Source organism: Phodopus roborovskii, unplaced genomic scaffold (assembly GCF_943737965.1).
Source record: "Phodopus roborovskii unplaced genomic scaffold, PHOROB, whole genome shotgun sequence".
Lineage (NCBI taxonomy): Eukaryota > Metazoa > Chordata > Mammalia > Rodentia > Cricetidae > Phodopus > Phodopus roborovskii.
Window position 1 is genome coordinate 284,107 of NW_026126470.1, and position 13,528 is coordinate 297,634.

Sequence of the window (13,528 nt, forward strand, 5' to 3'; positions counted from 1 at the left end):
ACTTATTACATGAATGTGTAAAAGCTTACCATAAATTTGTTCTTGCCAAGGACTCTGATTGATCAATCTGGAACCTATCATCTCCAGCCAAGAAAGTCTGTCAAGTGGTATTAACATACCGAGTGGTATGATGGCTCACACACATTGGACTATCTGTTCTGTATTTGCTGAATTATTTTTAACTGCATGGCATACATGTGGAGAGGTATGTGCAAGTGAGTGCTCCTGCCCACAGCTACTAGTGAGGAGTTAGATATTCTGGAGCTGGAGCCATTTCTCCAACTCCCAAGAAAGGCTATTCTTAATATTCTTAATAGGACAACTTCTACAGGATATAATTTCCATAGAACATTATTATTATTGTGGGCTTTTCCTTTCACAAGACCAGCAAATCAATCATTTCAGTTTAGGAGTCTGGGTCACTCATTATATTAGTGGCTGTCACTTCAAATATAAATTTTATTTGTGTGTGTGTGTGTGTGTGTGTGTGTGTGTGTGTGTGTGTGTGTGGTTTCCTTGTGTGTATGTACATACTCCATATGCATTCAGTGCCCACGGGAGCCAGAAGGGATCGGAAATGCCTCTCCCTCAGAACTGGAGTTACAGATGGTTGTGAGCCACCGTGTGGGTGCTGTGAATCAAACCCAGGAGACCTTTGCAAGATCAGCCAGTGCTCTTAACTGCTGCCCCATCTCTCCAGCCCCACAAATTCATAGTTTATTTCAACAAAATTGTATATAAACCAGTTTTAATATTTTAATATAAGCCCAAACATCCAACCACAATGGCCAACTGACATAATGAAACTGTTACTAGATAGCATAATTTTAGGCAGACCTTTATAATTATTAAGGCTACTTAACATATAAAAATATTTATACTGTAGGTTAGTTTTTTTAGAGGCCCACATTACATGTACTCTGTGATTCTAACTGCAGCAGTCACTCAGGATTTGGGTGCTAGGATCAATTATACTATAATCTATGAATGCTTGCTTGACTCCTTTATAGAAAATGGCAAAGTATTTGTGTATAACAAACATCCTCCCTTATACTTTAAATCATCTCTAGGTTACTTATAACACCTAATAATATGTAAATGTTATACAAATGGATGTTACACTTTAATATTATATATAATAATGACAAGCAAAGTCTGTATACATTTAGTACAGATGCAATATTTTCCCAAATATCTGAAGTTGGCTGAAGCTAGTGATATTGACCCTAAAGAGAAAGACTGTATGTGGTTTAAAAAAAAAAAAAAAAGCTTACCAAAATGTTCATTTGAATTATCTAATGTTCAATTAAATTATGGTTTGCATCCTTAATTAAAACTTTATAGTTTTTTTTTTTAACTATGGTTCCCCAATCTATCTCAAGACCCAACAATACCACTCTTGGGCACATATCCAAAGGATACTACAAGAACATTTGCTCAACTATGTTCATAGCAGCATTATTTGTAATATCCAGAACCTGAAAACAACCTAAATGCCCATCAACCGAAGAATGAATAAAGAAAATGTGGTACATTTACACAATGGCATATTACTCAGCTGTTAATAATAATAATAATAATAATAATAATGACATCATGCAATTTGTAGGCAAATGGATGGAACTATAAAAAACATCCCGAGTGAAGTAACCCCAGATACTGAAAGAAAAACATGGTATATACTCACTCATAAGTGGATATTAGATGTAAAACAAAAGATAACCAGGCTACAATCCACAACTCCAGAGAAGCTAGGTAACAAGGGGTCCCTAAGAAGCACATGGAGGTCCCCAGAAAGGGAAAATATCCTAGGTGAACTGAGAGGGGGGATGGGAACATGAGGAATCAAGAAGACTGAGTTGGGGTAGGAACAGAGGGGGCGAGCAATGAAAGATATCTTGATAAAGGGAGCCATTATAGGGTTAGGGAGAAAGCTGGTGCTAGGGAAATTCTCAGGAATCCACAAGAAAGACCCCATCTAAGACTCCTAGCAATAGTGGAGAGGGTGTCTGAACAGGCCTTCCTCTTTAATCAGATTAGTGATTACCCTAATTGTCTTCCTAGAAGCTGCATCCAGTAACTGATTCAGTGACCCACAGCCAAGCACTGCGCTGAGCTCCTGAATTCAGTTCAAGAGAGGGGGGAGGGATCATATGAACAAGAGGGGTCAAGATCATGGTGGGAAAAACCACAGAGACAGCAGCCCCAAGCTAAAGGGAGTTCATGTACTGTGGACAGACAGCTGGGGAACCTGCATGGGACCAAACTAGACCATCTGAATGTGGGTGACAGTTATGTGGCTTGATCTGTTGTCGAGGCTGGCTGGCAATTGCACCAGGGGCATGAATTGGCTTTTTGGAGCCCATTCCCTATGATACAATACCTTACTCAGCCTTGATACAGGGGGGAGGTGTTTGGCCCTGCCTCAACTTGGTATGTCAGACTTTGTTGACTCCCTAAGAAAGGCCTTACCTCCTCTGAAGAGTGGATGGGGGTGGGAAGGGGAAGAGGTAGGGGGCAGGAGAAGGGAAGGGAGGGAGAACTGGGGTTGGTATGTAAAATGAAAAATAATTTTAAAAAATAAAACTATGATTCCTTTTGTATTTATTAAGAGAAATGTGTTTTTAAACATTTTCATCTGACAAAACTGAAATTCACAAGTATGTGGGACTAACTAGCCTATAAAATTTTTTATAAGATTGAGAAGCCCTTATCTGAAATCCTTGAGACCAGAACTGTTAGATTTTAAATTACTTTAGATTTGGGAATATTTGTGTGTGTGTGTGTATATATATGTATGTATGTATGTACATATGTATGTATATGTGTATTGTGTGTTATATATTCACACACATATATGTACATAACTCATTAATGTGTCACGAACCTAAGTAGGAAATGTACATCTCACATGTACTTTACATATATAGCTTGAAGGAAATTTTATGTAACACTTAGTATGTCTGGTTTCTAAAGATTATTTTTAAGATTTTTTAAAAAAAAAATTCTTATTGTATGTATTTGGTTTGTTTGTTTGCTTGCTTGTTTGTTTTGAAACAATATCTCACCATATAACTAACTCTCATTAGTGAGGAAATCACTATGTAAACCAGGCTGGCACTAAATCCACAGAGATCTACCTGCCTCTGCCTATGGTATACCTGGTTTTTAGTATTTTATCTGTGTGTGTGTGTGTGTGTGTGTGTGTGTGTGTGTGTGTGTGTGTGTGGCCTCAATCTGTCTGCCAATGTGTCTGTGTTTGTGTCTGTGTGTGTGTGTGTTTGTGTATGTATGTCTGGGTTTGTGTATGTATGTGTGTTTGTGTGTGTATGTATGTGTCTCTGTTTCTGTATGTGTGTCTGTGTATATATCTATGTGTTTATGTGCCTGTCTATTTCTCTGTGTGTCAGTCTGAGTGAATGCAGGTGACCCTTGGAGACCAAAAAGATTGGATCAACCTGTAGCATCAGTTACTGGTGGTTTGTGAGCCACTTGGATGGGTGCTGGGATACAGGCTCCATCGTCTGGAAGAGCAGCAAGCACTCTGAAATCTGAGCGATATCTCCAGTCCCAATCTGTCTTTTTGAGTGTAATCCGTTGATCCAAAAAGTTTTAGATTTTGGAGAATTTTGGATTTTCAGATTAGAAATGCTCAACCTGTACCTAACTGTTCTGGGAAATATTTAGGTAACATTTCATTTCTATAAAAATCTTCACACAAAAGAGGGATGAAAGTGCTAAAAGGACTTCAAGAAACTGCACCAAACCTTGAAGACCATGTGCAAGCAAACTGAAAAGCAAAAACTGAACAAGGTGACAAGAAATCAGCCACAGAAATCACTCTAAACCAGTGGTGGGCAGTCCTAGAAACATCACTAAGAAAGCGATGCTCTGCCTCCTCCCTAAGCCCTCCTTACTGAAATGTTTACAAGTTCTCAAAGCATACAACCTCTGTACAAACTAGTTGTAGCTAAGCAGGGTGATGGACTCCGGGTGCCTTAGTCCAATTCAAACTTGAGTTCTTCCTGTAAAAATGGAGCTAATTTCACCTCATTATTGAATGGTGACCAGAATTAAGTACTTGATAAAGTATTGAAATAGATTGGCAGTGTTACTTCTCTAGATCATTCTTTTCTTTGTCACTGTTCCTCAAAATGTAGAACCCTACAACTGCATCAGAATCTCTGGGTATTTTTCACAAAGGTTAATTCCATAGTCCCTGGAGATACAGTCCCTAATTCATTTTTATCAAAAATCAGCAAGTTTATAGGCCATTTAGAACAAGCAATTTTAACCAGGCTGGGGTGGCACAGCCTATACATCCAGTTACTGGAGATGCTAAGACAGGAGGATGGCAAATGAAAGCCTGTGTAGGTAACAAACCAAGTTCAAGACCAACCTGTGAACTTATGGAGACTTTCTCTTAAGATTAAAAGTTTTTTTTTTTTTTTTTTAAGGACTGGGGGTTCAGCTCAGTGATATAGCAAGGCCCCAAAGATTCAAGCTTCAGTCCAAAAAGCACAAAAACTAAGCTGTCTTAACATATTTAACTTCACTGGCCTGTTCAGACTCCAAAACCAATTACAAAACTTTCCCCAAAATATTTTATAATCTTAATGGTCCTCAAGAGTAGGAAAGGAATGCTCTACATTAAAAGCCTAAATTTTTCACTTTTTGAAGGGCACATAGACAGATACAGCTTTAAGTATCTGTCTTCATCTCCCAAGACACCCCAGTGTTTAGACATGTCTGTTTAGGAGGAATAAAAGTAAGCTATAACCTCTCATAATGCAAAAACTACTTATTAAATGATCCTAAATTTAATTTTAAACCATTAAATATTAATAAGAAAAAGTTCAATAAAAATGGCCAATCCTCTTAATTTCAGATATCCAGTAATGGGTTAGGAATGTAACTCGGTAGAGCACCTGCCTAGTATGGTCAAGCTAAAAGGAATAGCAGATAGCTAAATAGTAGCTTTTTACTCCCAAGCATGAGACAGTGTATATGTGTACTTTATGTCCAAATCAAAATACCTGTCATGGATTTTAATACCTAATTTGATGGGAGATGCCATTCTGCATACATGTTTCTCATATTGGTTAATGAATAAAGCACTGTTGGCCAATAGGAAAGCAAGATAAGCGGGACTAGGAGACAAGGAGGAAAGAGGAAGGAGTAAGGAGGGGTCAAGATGGAGAGTCTGGAGAGAGCAAAACCGCCAGCCGCCATTCCCCGGTAAGATGAAAGCACGTGGAAATATTAGATTAACAAAAATGGGTTAATACTTAAGACAGATCTAGCCAATAAGAAACAAGTAACTGGCCAACAGCATTATATCAAATACAGCATCTCTGTGCATTATCTGGGGCTGGCACAGCGGTGGGACAAGACCAGCGGTGGGTGGAAAAACCTTACTCCTTACACTAATTTTATTAACTTCTGATCTGGTGTAATGTCTAATTTCGGCATGTACTTCATGACAGCTAAAACGAAACACTTGGAACCACTGACTGGAGAAACTCTACAATTTTATGATAGCAGCATCCTTTACATAAAAATCAGTTCTTAAAACCCACAAGCTCTAGAACATAAAAATAAACTTCTGTTCACATATTTATTTCCAAAAGTTGTTATTCTAGAATAAGTATTCATCACATAAAACTTAGCTGAATCAAGTAAGAAATAATTATCAAATGTGAACACCAATCCAAAGCACAGATTTTTGCTCTTCTGTTTTGCTTCTTTCCTAGATAAAAGCAGGACATTGTTAATATCCTTATTATAAAATTCTGACCACACACATTGGCCTTTACAAGTAATTCAGGAAAAAAAAAGTCAATAGAAACTCCTGAGATACAGCAGTCTTCAGCATGGCCAGGGAACCTCTGACAATAAACACTCTCTGTTCCTGAGGAGGGATCCTTGTGCTATTCATAAAGACATGTCCCATTTCCTTTACCAGGTAAGTGGCAAACAGTACTGCCAACCAAATCTATCCATTCTGTTTACTCAAACCACTTCTTGTAGGCATTAGCACAGGAATCTCCACCCCAGGAGAAGCTGGTTCAAACACACTCATTAGCTTCTTTGGTTACAAGGGCAATACAGTGTGTAGATGCTGCTAATCAGAGCTCTACGATGGCTAAGTCAAGACAGAAAAGTCCTATAGGTAGATACAGATGCAGTCTATACTGCCTAAGTTCTTTACAAGTCATTATGCAAAGTACAGCTCTTTTTTGAAATGTTCAACATGTTGATAGTATCTGCCTCACAATAAAGTCAATCACAAATTTTCTATACCACAAGTCAATTGGAAAGGTCACTGAATGCAATTCCTTTAGTGTACTTGAAGTCAGTTAGGTCTCCAAGGGGCATACGTAAGATAAGAACATGTCCAACTGGTTCTTCACAATCACTTCATCGGGATGCAGCTTGTGGGGTAGATGATGAGCCAAGGTCATCTCCCAGGCATCAACAAGATAGACTCCAACCCCTGAGAACATCCTCCGAAGGACAGTGTCCAGTTGAAAGTTGTACCAGTCACTGTTAAAGAGGCTCACTTCAGGCCCCAGCTCTTGGGCATTGCCTGTCCGGATGACAACCACAGTCTTAGGGCTTCGGTCCAGGAGCTGGACCACTGCTCGTCGGATATTCCTGAGCCTCCGGATGTATACTTCCAAGGGGAAGGTGCTAAAGTGGGACCATACAGCTATGGCCACCACTGTGTTCTTCCCTCCCACAATCCCATTCAGTTCATTTGCCACGTAATGAAGCTCATTACTGAAGACACTCGTGAAGCGGATAGGTGGACCGTGGCAGCGATATTTGAGCAAGATGTTGTGCTTCTGATCCACTGCAAGGAAGGGACCAACGTTCTTGGGACTACCCAAGTTAAACTCCACTAAATCTGAAACAAGGAAAAAGATCAAATTCATGAAAACATTCCATCTAAACACATACATTTTGAATATTCAACTGGCTTTGCAAAACAGTTTCAGAAATAGCCGTACAACAAAGAGGGGCAATGTAAGTTTAAAATTAGTACTTATTCTCTAGCAGAAGCTGATAAGGAAGTTGTTCACTGGGCAGATTCCTCTGTGAATTTCATTGCCAACATCATTACATTCAGAGACTGTGGTGTAGATCTCTGTGCTAACACACTTCAGAACTTCCTTGTTTAAAAAAATCAATACATGAGGTAAAAAAAAAAAAAGTAATACCTATTCTGTGTCCCATTTTGTATCAATGGACCTTTAGTCTAGTGCTCTAATTATTCAAATCACTTGAAAACATAACATAATAAGCAATATTATCAGTGAGAGAGTCCACGTGTGTCTAAGATGGTTACAGCCATTAAGCCAAGAAATGGTGCTATTTTCACAGATCACAGAATATTTAAAAATAAAGTTGGCATTCATACATTATTCTTCTAATAGGTGAGTATTCTATCCTCTAGGATGGGGGCTGTAACTTCTGTTTTATGAGCACATTTCAGTAATCACATCTTTTGGAAAATCCTGTCATTTGCAAAAACATGAATAAGCCTGGAAGGATACCATGCTAAGTGAAATAAGCCAGACACAGAAAGATAAATATTCCATAACCTTCCTTAGTAGTAACTTTAAGAGTTTAACTCTCTGAGGGCTCAAGAGATGGTTCAGCAGTTAAGAGCACTGGATGCTCTTCCAGAGGACCCAAGCTCAATTCCTAGCACCCACAATTGTCTGTAACTCCAAGATCTGACACCCTTGCACAGACATACATGCAGACAAAACACCAATGCACATAAAATAAATAAAAATGAATACACTAAACAAAATTATTTTAGAGAGTTTAACTCTCAGAGAAGATAAACAACCCATAGAAGTAGGGGAGCATGAGAAACAAGAGTAGTTAATCAAGGGTTCCTATGCTAATCTGGAAGAGTCTGTTTGTAAGACCTACTGCACAGCAGTGTGGCTGTAGCTGACAATAACATGTCAGAAACACCTGAAGAGATTTTAAATGTTCTCAAAATAAATAGTATATGAAGTGATAGGTATGTTACTTAGCTTGATAAGATCATTCTAGCAATATAGCCTATTGTACCCTAAAAATACATGCAATTATTTATTGACTAAAAATAAACTTTTAGGCCAAGAATGGTAGCATATACTTGGTAATACCAGCACTTAGGAGACTAAGATGGGGGATTACTGAGTTCAAAGCTTTCCAGGGTGACAGAGAGATTTTTGCCTCAAAATTGGTAAACAAACAAATGAAATTTTTTAGAACATAGAATAATCTAAATTATACTCCTGAACTAGAGAGGGGGGGAGAAAAAGTTCTTCCCCCCCCCCCCCAGTAAGCAAAAGAAGAAAACCGGCTGTTTCTTTTGACTTTTAATTTTATCTCATGGTTGGAAAAACCATACCACTGTCCTACAAGAAAACTTGTCTTACATAAGAAATAACGGTGTTAAGTGGTGGTGGCACGCCCTTACTCCTAGCACTAGGAAGCAGAGGCAGGTGCATCTCTATGAGTTTGAAGCCAGCCTGGTCCATGTAGTGAGTTCCAGGCCAGCCAGATAGGGACACCCTGTCTAGAGAAAAGAAAAGGAAAGGAAAGGAAGAGAGAGGGGGAGGAAGGGAGGAAGGCAGTCGGCAGCACAACTTAGAAACCCTTTTGCTCCCTCCCTCTAAGTTGTATTTCTGGGTCCAGTTCCTTGCATGTGGGAAGCAGAGGCAGGAGGAACCCCACAAAGTTAAGGCCAGGATGAATATAAAGCAAGCTGCAGGCTAGCAAGGGTACTACACAGCAAAACCTGTCTCACATTAAATACACACATACATAGTAAATGTTGATAACACAATTCCCTTCACATTTCCTTAGCAGCTACCCAGTGCCACTACCACAGGTGCCGTGAGTTGGCCACGACAGACATCGGAGATTTGCCTCACAGTTCATAGTCAGTTCTAAAAATCAGACTGTAATAGTCTATATTCCCCTTAAGGGTTATTCTTTTTTTTTTTTTTTTTTTTTTTTAAGATTTATTTATTTATTTATTATGCATACTGTGTATGCCTGCAGGCCAGAAGAGGGCACCAGATCGCATTGCAGATGGTTGTAAGCCACCATGTGGTTGCTGGGTATTGAACTCAGGACCTTTGGAAGAACAGCCAGTGCTCTTAACCTCTTGAGCCATCTCTCCAGACCCTCTCCCCTTAGGGGTTTAAGGCAGATTTCATTTTTTCCTTTCTGTTGTCTCAAGCTTCTGCTTTAGTCCTCTCCTCCTTAGTTCATTACTATGCAGCCTCCAGAGTTACAGTGAAGCAAAGTTCACGCTGTCATCTTCTTTTGATAAAGATCAGGCACCCACACAAGGCTGTTATTATATCAGATGAAAAATCTGTCTCAAAAGGGTCTGGTGGAAAATGAGCAAAACAGTCAATGTGATCATTGCTATTAAAGGAAATATCGGGCTATGTCATCAGAAATTATGAAGAAGCAACTGCAGATGCCTTGAAGGCCTGCCCGGTCAGCACCAAGACTTACCCAGCACAATGCCTGCCCATCGTTACTTCCTTCTCCAGATATTTAACTTTGCTTCAATAACTGAACTCAACCATGTCTGTCTCGTTGAAAAGCTGGAATTGACTTTCCATCTTTTGAGGTAAAATCTACTTCCTTTTGTTTATTATTTTTTATTTAAATCTGAAACAAGCTTGTTTTACATGTGAATCCCAGTTCCCTTGCCCTCCCCTGTTCCCCCCACCAACCTCCATCCCATTCCCTTTCTGCTCCCCAGGGAAGGTGAAGCCTTCCATGGGGATCTTCAAAGTGTATCATACCATTTGGAGCAGGGCCTAGACCCTCCCCCTTGTGACTAGGCTGAGAGAGTATTCCTCTATTTGGAATGGGCTCCGAAAAGTCCATTCCTATACTAGGGATAAATACTGATCCACTACCAGAGGCCCCATAGACTGCCCAGTCTTCCTAACTAACACCCATGTTCAGGGAGTCTGGGTTGATCCTATGCTGGTTTCCCAGTGATCAGTCTGGAGTCCATGAGCTCCCCCTTGTTCAGGTCAGCTGTTTCTGTGGGTTTCTCCAGCCTGGTCTTGACCCCTTTGCTCATCACTTCTCCCTCTCTGCAACTGGATTCCAGGAGTTTGGCTCAGTGTTTAGCTGTGGGTGTCTGTTTCTGCTTCCATCAGCTACTAGATGAAGGCTCTAGGATGGCATATAAGGTAGTCATCAATCTCATTATAGGGGAAGGGCATTTAAGGTAGCCTCTCCACTATTGCTTAGATTGTTAGTTGGGCTCATTCTTGTAGATCTCTGGACATTTCCCTAGTGCCAGATTTCTCTTTAAACCTATAATGGTTTAAATAGTATCTCTTTTCTTGTTCTCCTCTATTCTTTCCATGACTCAATCTTCCTGCTCTCTTATGCCTTCCTCTCCCCTCCTCTTCTCCCCCTCTTTATCCTAACTCCCTCTCTCCTCCCACCTTGCTCCCAATTCGCTGGGAGGATCTTGTCCCTTTCCCCTTCTCCAGGGAACCATGTATGTCCTCCTTGTCTTTTCTTTTAAAAAGTAAATTAGAGGTTATTTTTTTTAAGCCATAAGCAACTCACACACAAACTATTTTATTAAAAAATAAAACAACTATTTGCAGGGCAGGAGAGATGTCTCAGTGGTTAAGAACACTCACTGTTCTTCTAAAGGTCCTGAGCTCAATTCCCAGCACCCACAGGGCAGCTCCCAACTGTCTGATGTCCTCTTCTGGTACACAGATGACCATGCAGACAAAGCACCAATATACATAAATATGTAAAGAAATCTTAAAAAAAAATAGTCCCCACAAAGGCTGAGGGGGTGGCTCAATTGGTTCTTTCTGTACAAATATGAGAACCTAAGTCTGATCCCCAGAACTCAAGCAAAAGGGGGAGGCAGTCCACATACTTGCAACCATGGTGCCGGAGAAGCAGGGACAGCCAGGTCTCTCAGTATTGCTGGCCAGTGGAAGACTCTGTCTCACAAAACAAGCCGGACAGACCCTAAGAACAACACCCAAGGATACCTCAGCCCCCATGCACATTCCTTCACACACACCCATTTACACCTATATACACATGTGCACAGAAACACACAAATAGTTCCCAGAGCATCACCTATTCCTTAATAGATAAGCACACAACCTTAGAGAAGAGAGTGCCTCCTGTTAGTAGTAGGTCTTATTCTAGATCTGAGGAATAGTCTCAGAGCTAGGCAGACACTAAGAATGCTGGGACTTGCCTAGAGTCTCTCAACAGAAGTCAACTCTATCTCAGAGTCCCATGGACGAGAGGCCCCATGGATGCCTTTGCTACAAGGTCACATTTGGCTAATTGTTTGCAGTTAAAACCTGTAGAGACCTACAGGTGAGCCAAACAGAACAGGAAAAGAAACACCTGGAAGCGGCCAACTGTTTTATAACCCAGATTAGTAGAAGTGGAAGACACTTGTGCGGTGACATAGTTTGGTGGTCTAATGTGACACAGCGCAATGAGGGTCTGAGAAATAAATGACTCATCCAAGGCCAGAGAGAGACAGCAGGATAAGCCTCCGTGAGAACTCCAACTTCTGCCAGTACAAGACTCTACTGCGGACCAGAAGATACCACACATCTCCCAGAGCTAAGGTAACTCTTTAGTCCTGTTGCCTCTTCACCTGATGCCTCCCTTTGGGCACCAAAGGAGCCTGCTCATCTCAAATCTGCTTTCACACACGGGAATGTCCAAATGCAAAAGCACCAACCTGGGACAAACATAGTGAGGTATTCAAACCACTGCCTGATTGTTGAATCACCAAACAAATACACCATTTTTCTCTGTAAGCATTCTGTAATGTTATCAGGGTCGTTAAAATGGCGCATCTTAAACCTCCTGGGCTTCCACTGGTCTTTGTAGAAATATCCAGAAGGAAAAGTTCCTGAACCTTGAGATATGTCTAGGTCATCAGTTTCTGCAAAGAAAAGGGGGAAAAAATCTATTATAAGATTCTGAATTTCATCTCCAAAAACAAACACACACAAAAAAAAAAAAAAAAAAAAACTATACCCACATATTTGCTGGCCTGCAAGGTTACAGGCAGTACTTCCTGTTGTCATAGCTTGAAGAAATCCCAGGCTTTCCCCCCATACTAAAATGGGAAGAGGAGAAGTGGGTGTGTGGGTGTGGGGTACTGGAGGGCACACGGGGGGGGGGGGGGGAAGGGCACTTCAGGCAGTCCCTGTGTGTGTGTGTGTGTGTGTGTGTGTGTGTGTGTGTGTGTGTGAGTGAGTGTGTGTGCCTGTGTGTGCCTGTGTCTGTGTGTGCCTGTGTCTGTGTGTATGTTCATCAACATTCAAAATAAAGGAAGACAAAACCCAAGGAAAAGTATCTGCCCAGCATTATTTCGGAATGAGAACATCCTTTTTTATCCCCATGCCTGAAAGCAAATGATAACTTAATCTCACAATAAGTTCTATATATATGACTATATGCACACATATGTATTAATATAGTAATATGAATACAATGCCTCCTGGTCCATTAAATGTTCTAATCAATGTGCTCTAAATTTAAATTTTCATTCGGAAAACCACCACTGTCAACTAGAGAAGAAAGCAATGCCATGTGGTGGATCATTCTCCACAAGTGGTCTAGGTCTTTAGAATCATAAGCAGCACTTAAAAGCATCAGCAATGTGCACTCACCATTGCAGCCTAGCTACACATGGTACTGAGAGAGTCAACATCTCTCTGCCCTAACATCTTCTAGCTAGTACCATGCAGAAGCAACACATGGCAAGGCTTCAATGCTAGCTAGGATCCCTTGCAAGTTAACTCTGCTACGGGCACTGTTTGGGTCGGGAAACGAAACACATCATTTCTCGGAAGCTCACACAATCTCTTTAAAGTTCCCACTGGTACTCCCGTTGTTCAGAGCAAGCAAATGGAGCAAGGGCAGGGACCTGACACAGACACTGGCCAGAACCTAAAGCATTCGGATGAGAACCAAAGCCCAGCCTCTCAATTGCCACGCCACGTCATCAGAAGGAAACAGGAGCTCAGAGACACAAGTCATTTCTTTCATCTTTTCCCTGAGGATATGAACTTTCTTCTTTCTTAATCATTGAAATCCATCATCTCCAAATAACACCAATCATTTTTATGCCACGTCCTCATACACCCCAGGGTTCAGCAACAAACACAGTTTAATCATTCCATTAACCCACAACTGGAATGGAAATGCTGTGTGACCTAGAAATTTAAGTCAGCCTCCTATTTGTGACTATTTTCAGGTTATTTAACTCCATAACACTGTCTCAATCCAAATGATTTTGTATTTCCAATTCTCTCTTTAAAAATGCATATTTTCTAGCTTGCTAGATTATGGAAAGAAAACAGAAAAATATAACATATTCTGGTATTTACCTCCAAAAATAGGTGAAAACTGTTCCCATAAATATAACTATCCCACATATTTGCTGGTCTGCTAACTTATGGATGACATTTCCTGT

General features: G+C 40.5%; 1 protein-coding gene across 2 annotated transcripts in view; it reads right to left on the minus strand.

The window, feature by feature from the left end:
* Positions 1 to 5,603: 5,603 nt before the first annotated feature.
* Nxpe3 (neurexophilin and PC-esterase domain family member 3) overlaps positions 5,604 to 13,528 on the minus strand; it is a 58,212-nt gene continuing 50,287 nt past the window's right edge. The window contains exons 5-6 of one of the 2 annotated variants that reach the window (XM_051191679.1): positions 11,783 to 11,989; positions 5,604 to 6,910 (exon numbers count right to left, since the gene is read on the minus strand). In XM_051191679.1, coding sequence (XP_051047636.1) covers positions 6,360 to 6,910; positions 11,783 to 11,989 — 758 coding nt within the window. In that variant the 3' untranslated portion in view covers positions 5,604 to 6,359. The remainder of the gene's footprint in view (positions 6,911 to 11,782; positions 11,990 to 13,528) is intronic. The other variant, XM_051191680.1, reaches the window with a different exon arrangement.